The sequence below is a fragment of the Rutilus rutilus genome, assembly GCF_951802725.1.
Source record: "Rutilus rutilus genome assembly, chromosome: 1".
NCBI lineage: Eukaryota > Metazoa > Chordata > Actinopteri > Cypriniformes > Leuciscidae > Rutilus > Rutilus rutilus.
Window position 1 is genome coordinate 45,289,650 of NC_140209.1, and position 17,417 is coordinate 45,307,066.

Sequence of the window (17,417 nt, forward strand, 5' to 3'; positions counted from 1 at the left end):
TTAAGAGTGCATCCTCAGTGCTTTATTCACATCTCTCTCAGAGGGGATGCGACGAACACTGCAAAATATTCAGCTGCTCAGATATGGACTATTCGGATTCAATTAAGAGCGGCATGATAAGGTCTGGCTTCCTGCTGCTCTAATCTGAACGTCAGCAGAGCAGAACTTCTGCTGTCACACTGAGTGCTATTCGAGTCTTGAGTGCAGTCAGGTTCTGCTCCCCACCTTCATCCACCACTAACTGTTACAGTCTTTTTTCTCCATTGCATGTCGGCCCAGCCACATCCATCAAAAACTCAGTCTAGTTAGCGCGTTCCATCCCAGTGGACGTCCCACAGTGAGGTGCCACGCTCGGCTGTCACTCACAGCAGGACTCTGGCACATCTGCGTTCCTGATCACAGATCTCTAATGTGCTCCTGCTTACAGCTCAGGCTATGGAATGATATGTTATGCTGTTTATCTGCAAGTTCTTGTATAGTGAAAAGTGTTCGGTCAATATTTATGGATTGGAATGAATTTACAGCTGCAGCATGGAATTTCAGTGCAAAAACTATGTTTTTAAATGTTTTAAATGTATATGTAAATGTTTTAAAAATATACAGTACTCTACCATTCAAAAGTTTGGGGTAAGACAGACTTTTTATGCTTTTGAAGGAGTCGTCTTATGCTCACCAAGGCTGCATAAATACAGTAAGAACAGTAATATTGTGGAATATTATTACAATTTATAATAACTGTTTTATATACATTTTTTGTTGACAGGTTTTTTTGATTTTGACAACAATTAATAATGAGAATTAATAAAAGAGATATAAGATGTAATGTTTTTTGTTTTTTTTTTACTTAAAATAAGAAAAATATTTAACTGACTTAAACATCAACTTTGAAAAAAATAGTTGAACACTTATCTGAACCCCTTTGTTTTGAATGACATTTTACATAGTACATGAGTTTTAAGTCTATAATAACCATTAACCAGCCATCAGGCAACCAATAAAGAAATAAACACTGTTTTGTTCCTTTTATTTCGGTGGAGAGGTAATTTAAGAATAGAAGTTGCTAAACAGGAAGTCCACACACAAAAGCGCAACAGTGTACTCTGTGTTAAGAGGGCAACGCCTTCCTGTACCAACTCAAACCGCAAGTCATTTCTGGTTTTGTTCTAAAAGAGGAAACGTGCTGCTGCATATAGGTTTGACACTGTGAATAAATGATGTTACAGATTTTATATCTAAAAAGGGCTTCTTACTTTAAATCTCTGATTTAAACAGCCCAGAATCATCCTATTGCCTAGCAACCAGGTGACCTTTTGCCGTATTCCCGTTGTTAAAGAGAAAGAAAACACTGTTGAACCGGCTGAGGGCAAGGGGGGTGGGGGTGAAAACCCGTGCTGAAACCTGCTCTGACCGTCAAAAGACCATACGGTCCCCTCTAATGTATGGAGGGCGGGTACATGGTTACATACAGCAGTGTATGTTGATTTGTGTTGCAGATCTCCATCTCCTGCCTGCTTGCATGATATTGGCTGGCAGTGTAAGGAATGACATCATCATCATCCCTCTGAAGGCAGGGGAGGTGAAGCATTAGGATGCAGTGCAGAGCTACTGAGGCTCTGTCAATAGTGTCAACTAAGCAACTGCCCTCCCAGCTCTTGATCAGCAGCCTTTGTGTGGACAAAACCACAGATCACAGATTCATCCACTTACCTCAACCCACATAACTATTATCCTACCGATACTAATCACACCAAAAATATATGAATGCTTTGAGTTGAATGAGTTGAATGCTTTGAATTTTAAATAGGGTTATCAGTGTTGTTATTGTTATTGCTCACATAACTGGACTGTTGAACTGTTTATGTGAGACACATGCGATTTATTTATTTATTTATTTATTTATTTATTGTGTGAAATGCAGCAAACACTAAGCCAAAGAAAAATTTCCTAAGGGGACAATAAAGTAAAATTGTATCGTATCGTATCGTTAAATAAAACTAAAACTAATAAAAATCATTTTTATTAATTGGAATAAAGCTTAAATATAATAAAATATAAATATTAGATAAAAAAAACTAAAATAAAAAAAAACTAACAAATTAGTTAAAGCTATATAGAAATAAAATAAAACTGAAAATATAAAAAAATAAAAGCTAATTGAAAATATTAATAAATAATATAATAGTATATAAATAAGTCAATGTAGTATTATTTTAGTACAGTTAATCATATAAAAAAATATAATCTGTGAAAAAAAAAAAATGTATTACAGTAAAACAAATAAAACAACCCCATTTGAGGGATTGTCACAGTAAGTATTAGTATATCCGATTAATCTAAATAAGTAAAATGATATTGACTTGGCTGACAGCTCTCATTTTAAATGAAGTTGATTATGTTTGTCTTGTGAGACTCACCTGTCAGATCCATGGTGATGGGTCCAGGGGCCTGGTCACACATCAGAGTCAGCCGAGTCACCTGAACATTAGGAATGGTGGGATCTGCAATGCAATAAATAAAACAGATGAGAAACAGCTAAATGTCTCCTCTACATTTATTATTGAAGCATACGTCTACTGTACCTACAGGATAAGCCCATCAGAATAGCCTTTTTTTCCTAAGTGCATAAACAATAAGGAACAGGCAACCAGTGTTTACTGGGTTTAATATTCTCAGCATGCAGTGAAGCTTTTAGACCAAAATGATTTGCTGGTTAATAACGGTTCTGGAGCAAATGTGAGTGGTGCTTGCCTGTACCAAGTTCCCCGTCACAAAATTGGGACTTTAAGTGTGATCGCTTAGAAAAAAGTAATAGCACACATCTTTCACACAATTTGAAGTATCATTTCCCCAAGCCGATTCATCCACACATTCATCATGTGTCTCAGGCCAGAGGGAAGATACTTTGACTGGACTAAATAGAGTAAAAATGGGGAGGGGGGAAACAGGGCTTTCATGTGCACCTGCAACGCACTGGCCAGTCAGTGTGTAAATAAGACACATTACTCATCTCAGATAACAGCAGATGAACATCATCAGTTCAGGTTTGTGGAAAGACAGGTTTCTCCGGTCATACAATTCACACTAACTTCCATTGTTTTATCTGTCATCAGTATAAAAAGCTGTGCTCCAAAACCTAGTGAGCCGACTTAATGCCTATTGCCTACTTAGCATTCTAACTAACGGTCATGGAACCTCGTAAGTGACTTTGAGGTAGCACTATATGGGCACCACACGAATAAAGTTCCTCACAGGAAACAAATTGCCAGTTGCTAAGCTAACGAGACGATTCTCAAATAACTCTTGAAAATATAAAAAAAAAAAGACACACACTGAGTAAAACTGGTTAAGTTTGCCGTTAACATGTTGCTAAGCTAATGAGACGATACTTCAAATACGTATCAAAAAATACACACAAATATTGGGTAAAACTGATTTCAATTGAGTTTAATGGTAGCATGTTGCTAAGCTAACAGGATGATACTCATTTAAAATACATTTAAAAATGATTAAAGTAAAACTGATTGCAATTAAGTTTGACGTTAACATATTGCAGCTATATATTAATATATAGCTAGTAATAACTCATAAAAATAATTAACAAAAACATTGATTTCAATAGAGTTTGATGTTAGCATATTGCTAAGGAATAATACTCTCAGCATACAAATATACAGCTAAAGTAACACAAATATTTGTTAATTGACCAATTTGAATTACACTGAGCTATTTTTATGAATACCTTTCGGAACTGAACAAAATCTATTCACAATATACATGTTTCTCACCATCTAGGATATAAAAAAAAGTTATCTTAAAAGACAGCATAATTAAGTTGCCTATCTTTGGAACAGCCTTTGTGTCAGGAAATAGCCAACAATTCTTTAAAATGCAGTTCAGAAGGTTTCTGAAACTGAACTACAGTGTCTTTCACAAACATAATCACCTTCATTATAAGATAAAGAGGCATTTAAAGTCTCGTCAATCACTATTGCTAATAACCCGGCATGCATTCCCTCCCAGGTTTCTTGTGTCCATAGGAGCTCTGGCCATTACAGAAATAGATCGGGCCTGTCAGGGTTTAGGTGGACACAGAGCCACTGCAGGTTAGTGACCCCAGCATGCTGTCTCAGCACATTTAACAGTGATAGAGCTGCGGCTGCCCCACCCCTTAAAGGAACAGTTCACCCAAAAATGAAAATTCAGTCATTATTCACCCTCATGTCATTCAAAACCTGCATGCTGTTATTATTTTTTTCCACTGTAACACAAAAGGAGACTTTTGAATCTTTTCCATACAACCATAGAGCACTATGACTATGTCAAGCTCCACGAAAAAAGGACACACACACACACGCACAATCAACATAAAAGCAGTTTATACAGAGTGAGAGTGATATGCGAACTCCCACAGGCCCTACATCATAGAAGTTGTCCCATGAAGCATGCAGGGCAGATGACTAGCTTAATTCAGGCGCTTAACTCTACTGTTCCACTAAATTATTGTTTCTGCAGTGCCAAGAGGGAGCTAGTGGTGTAAAACTGCACATAACAAATTGTTGGACGGGTCTCATTGATGCAGTGTTATTGATGCAGGGTGGGCTGGTTTTAAAAGTGGGAACTACAGTTCATCATCCGCTGATGGCCACAAGTGCTGCCACCCGCCGCAGGCATGCTCACTCGCAAAACTGCGCACTGGGGACCGCAAGCACCAAACATGACTGATCACCCTGGCATAATCCCACTATTATATCTGAGAAGATCTTATGGCAAATGAATGAACGTCAGGACAAGCCTGTTTCATATTTCCAGTGTTTTCAACCTCTGGTTGGTTTACGAAAAAATGTGGTGGCATTTTTGTTTTTACCCACATCAATAAGATTTAAAAAATGTGACCCACATTTTTTTCCTCCGTGTAGTATAAAAGGAGAACTTAATAATATACTAATTATTGTTAGGTTAATAAAATAAAAAATCTGAAATATGTTTTAGTTTAAGCACTAAAATTACTAACTGGAAATAAATAATAAATAAAACTGAAATAAAATTAAAATAAAACTAAATATTAATATAAAAAAAAAAAAATGACAAGCACATAATTAAATGACTAAATTAAACTGAAAACTGAAAACATAAAAATAAAAAATAATTCAAGATAATAATAAAAAATATAATAATATATAAATAGTACTAAAATGACACTGGTACCGATCTTAACGTACAGATTGTGAACGCCATGAGGGTGAGTAAATTATGTTGCAATGTTCATTTCATACACAATATAGGAAATGAGGACATAAGGAAGGGTATGTATCATAGTTCTCAAGAGGCAAAAGATCCACTTTTTTTTTGCCTTGCCCTGATTGGTCATCATGATCTCAGGACTGTAAGCAGATCTTTCAGTCATTATACTGAAACACAAAGCGCTGTAAAATACCAGCGCAAGCTGCCGTTTGCATTCCAGAATATTGAATAAAGGCTATTATTAACCTGGCCATAACCAACAGAACAAAGATGAATCATTTATGAATCAGAGGACTTACAAGGTAAATACCCTAGGCACACAAGCTGCTTTTGATTGAAAAAAAGGAGAAATGACTGCAGTTGATTAATTCTCAACAGAAAATTAAATTGCGTCTAAATCAAACGTTTTAAGCCCTGGGAGTCCAGAGGAAATTAATCTGCCTTTTATGCCTTTAGGAACACTGTATCAGCAAGTATTTCAGTTCACACTTAAAGGATTTGAAGTATATATTTGGATTTTCCCTGTGGCAAAAGAAATTAGGATTGCTGGGCTTTGATCATAATATCACAGACACAATTCATCACAGAGAGAAACAGAAAAGACACAAAGCTATTTCACTCAATAACTGAGTGAGAAATACAATAACAGATCTTATAATTAATGCAACGGGACAGAACATCAAATGCAAATTATCCAGCGTTATGCAGGGAGTGGAATCATAATTCATGTTTCATGTTTTTCTAAACAACAAAGCAGTTCAAAGCTATGCTCTTCAAACTAAGTGATAGCCACCTTCTCATTCTTTCCCTGAGTTAAGAGGATATTGTTTGGGCGCTTTGAACCAAGACTGGAGTCCCCCGGGGGATCCGAATCCGTCTAGACAGCAGGAGGAGAAGGGAGAGCCGTCCCTGGAGAGCCGAGCAACAGCTTTAACCATGAAGACAATGCAATCTTCACAAGATGAGATTCTTTGCAACATTCATTATTTGTGTGTATCTATTAATGTGGGTCAAAATATCAACAAGATTCTTCAAATCTTGCCTGCTTCAAATGTTGAGAAAATTCACCAAGTCTGCATTTATTTGATCAAAAATACAGTAAAACAGTAATATTGTAAAATATTATTACAATTTAAAATAATTGTTTTCTATTTGAATAAGAAGTCATTTATCCCTGTGATGTCTAAGCTGAATTTTCAGCATCATTACTCTAGTCTTCAGCGTCACATGATCCTTCAGAAATCATTCTGATAACCTGATACATTTCTTATTATTATCAATGTTGAAAAAAAGTTGGGCTGCTTAATATTTTTGAGGAAACCGTCATACCTTTTTTCTGGATTATTTTATGAACAGACTATTTAAAAAGATTTTTTTAACGGTATAAATGATATAAATTATAATATAATATAATATTAATAAATGGTGTGCACATGCAATAGGAGGTTTCTTGTGAAGGTACACTAACCTGCCACCACAGGTCCAGAGCCCAGGAGGGTTTGCTTGTACTTGTTCAGGCTTTCATCATCCTTGTCCAGGTCCTGGATCTCCTGCAGGCTTTTTTGAGCCGGAGGCTGGTAGTTCAGATCTGGTTCATCTTCGTCCTCAACCACTGGCACGTCTTTCTCTTTATCAGCCATTATGCCTAAGAAAAACAGGAATTTAGGGTTTTAGATAGGTCTAGCCATGGTCTTAAGCTCCAAATAATCTTTTTCTGTTGCTTCTCAATAAGTTTGAAAGAACATTCATAAACATATTCACATAGAGATATCAAAATTACCATGATTTCACAACATACCTGGATCAACATACTTGTTGGTCATAAAAAAAAACATTTCTATTTATCATTCAAATTTTATACTGAGGGCTGTGGTTGTGACTTAAACAACCTATTATTTCCCCTCTGATTTAGGTGTAGTAAATTGTTATGAGATGATAACATTTCTGTGCTTGTTCTGACTTGGATTAAAGCTGACTAAAACTTTACCTAAAGATGACTTTATAGTCTCCACATTTCTAGACTGGTTTTGAAAAGGAGGCCAGTCACGATCAAGTTTGGAGCATCTAGTAAGAGCATTAAAGGGCCAGATATTGAACTATTAGTCTAAAAATCTAGTGTGAAATATATGACCCACTACATGGTTTGTGATGTTCAATGTGATTATTTCTTCGTTCTACAGATGAGTAATGTTCTGATAAAAGACAGACTGAATGAATTTTCTGCTATCTTTCCTCCTGTCGCACATTTTTAGGCTTGAAACACAAACCACTTCAGATTGGCTAACACTGCTACAGACAGTAGATTTAAACACTTATCTCTTTTAATATTCAGAGTCATTTGTTGTAATCCTCACGTAGCGGAACAATACACTCATCTTCGACGCTGATAATTCCATTTCTATTCAGCTCATTTGAAAGACAGTTACTAACTAAATACCCACAGTCTGACAATATATATAGCTGTTCCTGTTTAATTATAATAAGCTGGTCTGGTTGTAGCAGATCTGTTTATTAATTCAGCCGCTTGTCAGACATTGAAAAACGTGTTTTCATTGTCAAAACCAACTAACAGCTAATAATTACTTGAAAGCAGACAGCTGAGGTATTGCTCCCCAGAGAAACAGAGGAAAATAAAGACCCAGAAAACTGCTCTCCATATAGGAGGCCAACATCAGGGACACCAATTTATCATATGAATTAAGAGAGCTAAATCGTAATGTCCACATAACTCACCTAGAGAAGCAGTACTGTGTGAGTGTTGTATAGAAATATACTGCCATTTTCTACAAATAGGGTACAAAATTAGGGCCTAAAACTCGTAACCTTCAGAAAATATAATTTGTCAACCTCAAGAGGTGGAACTCAATATTATATGGGCTGTTTTACTTTCTATTCAGGTTCTGAGGTTTTAGGTTTTTGCAACCCTGTTAGACAAGTCTGATAGCTTTTACTAAAATGACACTTGTGTATTAAAGTAATGGATACAGTTGAGAAATTCTAGATTTCTGAAAATTATCATTTTAAGGTGGGTACAGACATTTAATGTGTTTTAAACTAGCTAGTTTTCATGCTAGATTAATTTTACATTGGATAATAGTTTAGCAAGCATATCTTATAGTCCTCACAACAATAAAAAAAGATTTTTATCCCTAAAAAAACAGTCACTGGACACCAGAGTGTACCGAATTCATGGGAAATCTAAATAACGAAGACATTGCTTTCAGTAGTCTGGGGGAGAACAAGTGGAACTCCTTAGAGGATGCATGGATGTTCCCGAACACAATTTAGGATTAAAAAAAGAGAAAGACAGAGATACCCCACCCAGGTTTATATGTTTCCCAGGCTGATTTTATGAACACACTGTTCAGGCCAGCTTTTCAGCAGCCATGGAAACATGCTTACATCCTACTCACTGATTATCAAGAGAGACAATGAACCTTTAGGAGAACAAAAACCCTAAGTGCTGTAATGTGAAGGCAAATGCAATACTGGAAGGACGGGGCTATAAAATCTGATCTGATGGGATCAATAGGGTGTTTTGAGGGTCATCCTCTAATACACCATTAGTTTTATAAGAGCGATTTTCACTCATAGCATCTAATAAAAATATACCACCATCTTTTTTTGCATCAGATAGCATTAGCTTGAGGACCATGACACTCATATGCTGCTGTATATAAAAAATGGGTAGCCAATTTCCTCCAACAAAAAGGTATGAATTCTGTATCTCTACATCTATTGAACCTGTGGGGGGAAAAACACTCTATCCAGGAGGACAATTTTAGGAAGGACATGTAGGTCAGATTATAGTTTATTAGGAGGCTGCACAATTTCAAAAAGCTGTTGAGACATACGGCATACTCCAGCTGCAGAAGACAAAGTGAGCCAATTAACCTACTAATTACAGAGAAATAAACAATCTGAATGTGTACAGATGAAAGTGGTAATGAAGTGTGAGAGGGGAAATTTGGCTAAGCATAAATGTGTATTAATTGACAGCTAACCCTTGTGCAAAATGGAAACGCCTAAACTGACTGCAGTGTTACAACATTTTACTCAAGTGTGGCCACATTTTGGACACTGGTGTCCTTTGGACCAATATTCTGTGCATATAAGGCTATTTAGTTAATTATCCCTGTGCAATTACAGCTTAAATATTGCTAAAAAATGCACACCAATTAATTATATTGCACACTGAATACACAAATCAAATCCCCTGAGCTGAGATTCACAATAGGTAAGCTTGGTCACACAGAATAAATGACTGGGCTAATTGGGCAGTTTAAAGCATATCCATAAGCCAAAGCCAAGATTCTTACTGCAAATTACAAGCAAAATGAACTATATAGTGATGGATTGCAGTTACGGATGGTTATAGATACATTTCAGGGCATGTTTTCTGTATAATGAAGATGGCATCTCAAAACTGCCATGTGATCAGATACATATTGATATTCCACATTAAATCATTAAACATCGCTGATGTCCTCTCAATGTCCACAAGCTAACAGCTAATTAGTTGCAATCGTTCATAATATGATTCAAAGAGTGAGAGTAACAAAGACCACCTCATAAAAAAAACTTTAAATCAGTGGATTTGCATCTCAGCATCCTGATTGAAGCGCTGAAGTGTTTAATGTTGAAGTGTCAAACATAAGCTAAAAACGTCGTTAAAATCAGATACTGAAGTTAATTCATATTTAACCTGCAGGCCTGCGCATGATGTCACAAATTCGCGTTTTTGTAGTTTACACAGAGACGATAAGGGTATCTTTTTCAAAAACTTGGACCAGCACCTTGTTTGTATTACGACCCACCAATTGAGAAGCACTTCTGTAAAGACATGCTGCCATTCTCGCAGTGGCCACTAGTGAGAGGTCATTTTTATTAGCAAAGAGAAGAATGACAGTAATTACCCTTGCTCAGCTGTGTTAAATAGCAATAATAATACTGTGAAGAATCTGACAAGCTTTTTTAATTGCCTTCCCCCACCCTTCGGAGATATAATGTCTGAGTGAAATATGTGTGCCGCAGCATCTCGAGCTTCAAAGGCAACATGCTTTGACCCGCTTTGATCAGTAGAAGCAGTTAAATGCCTGGCTACATTGTGATGGATAGCATGCTAGTTTTCATCTTATGGCGCGTTGCAGGTTTCAGTGCACAGCTAATGAGGTGGAGTGAACAAGCAAACAGCGCTAACAAACTGCAGTCTCTCATATTCAACTCACAACAGCTGTACACCCAAATATTCTGTGGACCTCCAGCAGATGAATGGAAGGCCCACGAGGGTTTCTAAAGTCCAATCAAACCTCACTCTTCTAACAATGATTTAAGAACCTTGCAAAGGGCGATGAAACCCTGAGGGTCAAAGGGTAAGTTTATGTGACAACAATGTACTAAAAACAAAAGTTTTTCCTTTGCGTTTTTCGCGTACAGACGACAACCTTGTTAAAACGCTCTCTGTTCAATGACTAAAAATGCTGTATTATGCTGCCAGGCCAGTAGTTGGCGATGTTACTACGCGCCTATTGACTGAAGACGTAAAACACATGTGCATGATGTCACCGTTTTCACAAATTCACATTTTTGTAGTTTACACGGAGACGATAAAGGTATCGTTTTCAAAAACTAGAACTTTGAATCGCGTTTTCACATGTAAATAAACGTCCAAAACACATGAAATGTTTTCCGTTTTTGGTTGATAAAGGTGTTGTGTGAACAGCCCCTAAAACTGGCAAAAAATAACCATAAGAACACTAGCTATGTCTCCATCCACATATTTTATGAGCATTTATAGATATCACATAAAAAAATGAAACGCTTGATGGAAACACAATGATGTGCATAAATTCTAAAAATGTGCATAAATACCTTACGCGCTCAATTAAGGGGGATACATTTTTAATCCTATAAGAAGACATACGCCTAAACTATGATGGGAATACATTTACCAAATAAATCCCTCGATGCGCAACAAAAAAACTCACGTAACTGCCTCAACAGGGGATGTGATTGGATAACTGGACTAACCAGCGGACAAATTTCATTGCACAGCATCTCAAATGTTGGTTTGATCATTATAAAATGCCTAAGCTAAAGTCTGTCATCAAAATGGTTTGGTATAAGGACCACCCAGAAGCATCTCACACCATTGCATTCTCAAACACCAGGCATCCGATTCCGAACGCAAGATAAAATGAAAGCGTTTTTTTGCATTTCGTCTGTGCCCTCTGAAACGCAATACTAGGGATGGGACGATTACCGGTTTCACTATAAACCACGATAAAATGTACTGACGGTTAGTATTACCGTTTAAAATTGAATTATCATTAAAACCGTGTTTGATTATCGCGATTTTAATAACTCACTGTAAATCCTGTCCAGCCCAGGCTGACGCAGCCGCAGCACGCAATGTTTTTTATTCAAGAAGGAATGGCGGAAGGCAGATTAATGTTTTAAATCTTACATGATCACAAAAATATTATCAAACTCAGTAAACAATTAATCAACTCTGATTTAATTTTCAATACAATCGAAAACGGAGACGCAAGACGGCAAGTTGTATTTGAATGAAACGAGAGAGCGCGTGCGCGTGCGCGTCCGTTGTGATACATGTGCGCTGTGTTATAATGCGTTGTTATTGACGACGTCATTTTAAGGAAGGAAATGCCACAAAATATTCTTGCTTAAAAAAGTGCATAGATCTGCCTGTTTTATTTGTTGTTTGTTGATTTTCAAATATAAAACTTGTTGAAATGTTTTCAGTGTGAGCATCAGTTATTTTTGAACGGCTGCACGCGAAAACCTCACAACACCCACCCCTGTCGGTGATTGGTTGGAACACTTTGTTTTGGTTTTGAGTGGTTGGTGAAACCAATTGTTTTTGTGTGCAGATCTCAGAGCCTAGGCTGCCTACAGAGACGCGGTTTTTTGACGGCCTGCTTATGGGGCGGGCAGCTAGCGGATCGTTAGGAAAGATTAGATGAATGTGATCATTTATGTTTGGGCCTGAAATCGCTGATACAACCTTTAACAAAACTGTGATAATATTGATAATCACGATAATTTTGGTCACTATTATCGTGATATGAAATTTTCATACCGTCCCATCCCTACGCAATACATTTACGATGTAGGGGGAAAAAAACATAGGTCCATCCCCGATTGCAGAAACTTCCATTTATATTACAGATATTTTGCGCCAATTTCCCCTAAAGTGACGATTTTGTTCTCTTGAAATGCTGCTTTATTTGCAAATGTTTTATGCGATTTTACAATTTTGAGCAAAAGTTAAATTCGCAACTTTGGATGGAAACATAGCTAGCGGCTCTGTTGTTTTTTTCATTTATGTTTCAAAGTATGGCGTGTTATAGTAAAAAAAAAAAAAAAAAAAACTCGGAATATTTTGCCTGCACTTATGAGCTGTTTGCTCTAAAATGAAAGCCAATTCAGCAGCTGCTGTGACTTCATACTGCCCGTATATTAACACTTTTAATTTAACTGTTCTGAAACCCTCACATCCTCCACTTTTTTAACTACTTTTACAACGTCAAAGTCTCTGCTAATCAACCTGAGAGCAGAGTTGAGAGTGATTCATATCAGTAAACTCTGATCCTTTAAGTAAGTGACAAACAAAAACCACAGCAGGCCGGAAATCTGCACAATTCAACGGTTTTAGAGACAGAACACTGCAAGCCATTTGACACCATCACAGAAGGTTTTGGCTGTAATATACTGAAACAATGCAGCAGGAATACATGTATTCTAATCTAGAATATGGCTGAACACACAGATTAAATACTCACAAGATACACTAAAACAGTACTAGACTACTATAAATGAAAACATAGATCTAAATATAGTCAAAAACTTAAAAGAATAAGTATAAATTTAAAAACATTAAAATAAGTATTAGTGCACATAATACGGGGGATGAATGACACATTGAAATTCTCAGGATTGTTAATCAAACAGCATCTGCAATGTGAGAAAACAGAGCTAAACACCTGACTGCATGTAGTGCAATGATGCATGTGATCCTCCTCATACATATGGCCTATCCCTACAGGGAGCACAAACACATCAGCTTTTTGAAATCTCTGTTTCTCCTACATGCAATCTAATTGATTTACTCCTTTAAAAATGTGTCAGGTCTCTGACGTGCAGCCATCCATCACAACGCAGCAGCAGCTGAGGCTTGAGTCGTGATGCAGCTCTGCTGGGCCACAGGGGGTCTTAGCGTGTCAGCACCTGCAGTCCGGCAGAGAGAGAGCTGAGAACCCCGTGCACCGGTCCGTCCCTTGGAGCCCGCTTTTGTGGGCCTTCTCTAAACACCATTGATTCCACTGGAATCACCTTGCCTCAAACCACTCTGGCTTTGTTCACACTGCACACAAATCAGTGCTGTCAAATGCCCTGCCCTAAATGGCACCCTAAACACTCACGATCTTCCTATGAGTTCGCACCTTCGCGATGGAACGCCGTTTTGACTCGCGGGCATAAGTCTGCTGTGGATCTCGCTTCAGGCAAAAGCATGAAGCACCGCAAGCACCCTTCTGAAACTTAAAATGACGAATGGGATACCCTACGGTCTCATGGACTTCATGATTACGTGCACACAGCGGCCACTGTAAGTCTACAAGACCGTAAGTGCTATGAAGTGTGCCATCTGGGACAGAGCCAATGTCCGGATTATCAAAGGCACATTCCAAAATATCAGATTTTGATCAAATTTCAAAGCACATATGGATTTAATATGATTTCATGAGCTATTTTGACATTCAGACTACACTTTTTTTTTTTTACGGATTTGAGTCAGATAAAAGGGATCAAGTTTTATCCAACAGTCTTGTGACAATTCGTAATTATTTTACATACAATCTGCTAATGCCCCGCTGAAGGCTAGGTTTAGGGGTGCAGGTTCAGGCTTCCTTTTCACATCATACAAATTTCCAACTTTGTAAAACAATTTCTCGTGAGATCAGGTTGGGATTAGCTGGTTAGCATGGCTTCATTCACCCCTGTTGGTACATGTTGTAACTACACCATATGCATATGGTTGCAAAAAAATTATAATTTATATTTAATTATATTATAGTAAATGTTTTACCAGTGGCAGATTTGTTTTTTGGGGTACTTAAATTTAAGTTAAGTTGACTTTATGTTTCCTGTCTCTAGAGTGATTAGTCAGATATCTGCCTCAAAACACCTGCAAAACTGAACACCCGTGAGCAAAATCACATACTTCCAGGGGGCTCTGCGTCATCTGAGCAACTGCCATTGAGATTAATAGGAATGCTAATGGAGAAGCCACATACTGTATAGGAATCTGAGATAACAATATCAATGTAACCCATCCCACACACACATATGTACATTTACTCTCCACTTTACACATAAAGGCAGGTGTTCATTTGTCATACATCATTACTTCCAAGATTTCAAAGTGAATGGAGACACTAAGAGAGTGGAAGACAGATAAAGAGGTAAAGTGGGAGTGAGGAACACTGGATTGGTGTCAGTAAGCAGAAGCTCTGCAGAGTGAAGCCCTGAATCAACAACATCTGTGTCTTGTAATTACAAGCAACATGATGATCACACACACAAAGCAATGTTGTGAGAGCAACAACCGATCGATCAATACATATTGATCAATCCACCTTCACTTGTTTTAACTGCATCACATGGCAACTATAAAAATGTCTATTTCCACAAAGGAAGTCGTCACACAAAATGGCCATTCGGTATGACTTTTAAAAAAATCTGTTTGAAATGTAAATAGGTTTTAGGATACATTGCAACTTATAAACGCCATTCACAATAAGCTTTAAACTACTTCAGCTGAAGGTTTAGGGCTGGTCTATTAGATTGGCAGATCATCTGAGGTCTTTCTGTGGAGTTTGAAGAGCATTTAAACTGCATTCTCAAGTTAATTTCAGTACATTCTTTTCAACTTTTCAACATTTTTATCTCACAATAGACAACATAAATGCATCCTCACCTCTGTAGCAAACGGTTAACCAGAGCAGTTCAAGAAACTGTCCACCAAATTCACAAACATCCAAGCCCAACATTGTGAGTAAGCTCTTTTCCACAAGGTTTCCCCCAAAAAAATCAGAAAAAAAATCAAGAAAGCACACCTCCCGTGATACAGAAAAATCTGTGTCTAAAACACATTTAAAAAAAGAAAAAAGAATTCACAGCAGCATCCCTTCTACCGCCACAAAAAAACCCAAGATACAGAAGCACTGGGTGTGGGTTGGCTAGAGAGAGAGAGAGAGAGAGAGAGGGAGAGCTAGTAGAGAGACAGTATGTAAGAGACAGAGAAAGAAAGTAAGGGAGTGAACGAATGCACAAATGATCTGTGTGTAATCCGTGCTGGAAGACCGGCTGTGGCTGAAGTGTTGGCAATGAGGCGGTAATGTGGGAACGGTATTCCGGTCTGCAGACGCTATTGATTCCACCGGCATGAGAAGCAAACCCTCCGCCTCAGTTCAGCACGCCTCCCAACCCCATCACTCATTAGACAGGAGACTGCGATGATCTCATCCTCTTTCTCTCTCTCTCTCTCTCTCTCTCACACACACACAGTATCCTTTCCCCACCGTTCTCTTTATTCCCTGTTCTATTTCTCTGTCTTCACATTTCTGCTCTCTAGAGACACTTATTATTCTTACCATCCCCCATTTTATATCAACTATCATATTGTTTCCCCATTTATCTCCCCCCTCTCTCTCTGTTTCTCTCTCTTTCTCTCTCTTTCAGGGACAACATGCTGGGCAGACTGTTTTCACCCCCCTGGTCAACGATGACTTTCTATCAGTTTGTAGTTCTCCATCACGTCATTCAGTCATCTCTCTCAAGGGTCATGGTCCTGTCAGAGGAACCTGTCGGAGGTTACACTGGGCGTGCCTCTGCATTTCACACGGCCTTGATGCTCTGTCGTTGGTAGCATCTTGCTAAGGGGTGCTGCAATGCCAAAGCCTTTTTCAAGAGACTTGTAAGGACATTGGTTTATGTGCGCCGACCAATTATGGCATCTCACTGCATGTCTGGTGCAGAGCTATGGCACACACAGCACATGATCTGATGTGTAAACTAGGTAAAGACACATTGGATCGCATCTGAAGTAGTATTTATATTTAGTATAATGAAGCAATGAGTCACGATGGTCATGCAAAACGGCAATGAATGTGGCTCATCCAATCCAATCAGAATTTAGAGTCTATCCATTTTATAAATTAGGTTTACTTAGCACAAAGGCGACATTACATGTACTTAGAAGTATCATAATCATAGGAAGTTAATTATTCATTCTCGTGCAGAGCCAAAAGAAATTTAGATGTGCAGATTGACATGTCAATAGAGCAGATGGAGGCGTGAGACTGAAGTGCCAGTGCAAAAGAAAAAATATAACACAAACGTCTGATAACTACAGCATTCAACTAATTAAAGAATTTTAGCTTTATTCACTAATACCACCCTTATAATTAGAAGAATTTGATGAGAAATGTTTGCTTTCATATTAAAATCTCTGACAGCTGATTGAAAATGTATTTTGGTAAATCTAAGCAGAATATGTGACTCCAAACTTGCAGAGACACATGTGAGATTACAGGGGTTTTTATCTCAGGAGAAAAGAAGTAGGGGGAACTTCACCATGAATTCAAAAATGATTATTTTATTTTCTTTCGTTTTTTTATGGAATATTGCAGTATTTATTATAAATTATATTTATCCATGGACATTATTTTAAATTGTCCTCATAATCAAATTAAAAACTTCCCCTCCCTCTTGCATTGACACCTCTTCTCTGAAGATGTGTTTACTGGTGCGAGGGCAGGACGAACGGTCACCAAAACCATCCAATAGGCTTGCTGCAATAGTCGGTGTTGCACGTGTTCAACCACACACCGATTACATCACTTGCCCACCGCGGCACCACTGTCGTTTTGATTTTTTTATAGTAATACAATTATTTTAGTTCAGTTAGAGAACAGACACTACACTTAAAAACTGAACGTGTCTGCTCAATTCAGCATGAGCAAAACGAAAGTCACAGCACAGATCAGCAGCAGGAGTCAGATTTCATATATCACGTGACGAGTGAGGCAAGCTGACTCACAAGACGATGGCGGAAGATTTGGTTTCAAAGCGAAATGTAAAACGCCTATTTG

General features: G+C 37.8%; 1 protein-coding gene across 1 annotated transcript in view; it reads right to left on the minus strand.

The window, feature by feature from the left end:
• The window catches only part of arhgdig (Rho GDP dissociation inhibitor (GDI) gamma), a 29,485-nt gene that overhangs the window by 8,417 nt on the left and 3,651 nt on the right, over nucleotides 1-17,417 (minus strand). The window contains exons 2-3 of the mRNA XM_084413611.1: nucleotides 6,710-6,886; nucleotides 2,415-2,498 (exon numbers count right to left, since the gene is read on the minus strand). Coding sequence (XP_084269737.1) covers nucleotides 2,415-2,498; nucleotides 6,710-6,881 — 256 coding nt within the window. The 5' untranslated portion in view covers nucleotides 6,882-6,886. The remainder of the gene's footprint in view (nucleotides 1-2,414; nucleotides 2,499-6,709; nucleotides 6,887-17,417) is intronic.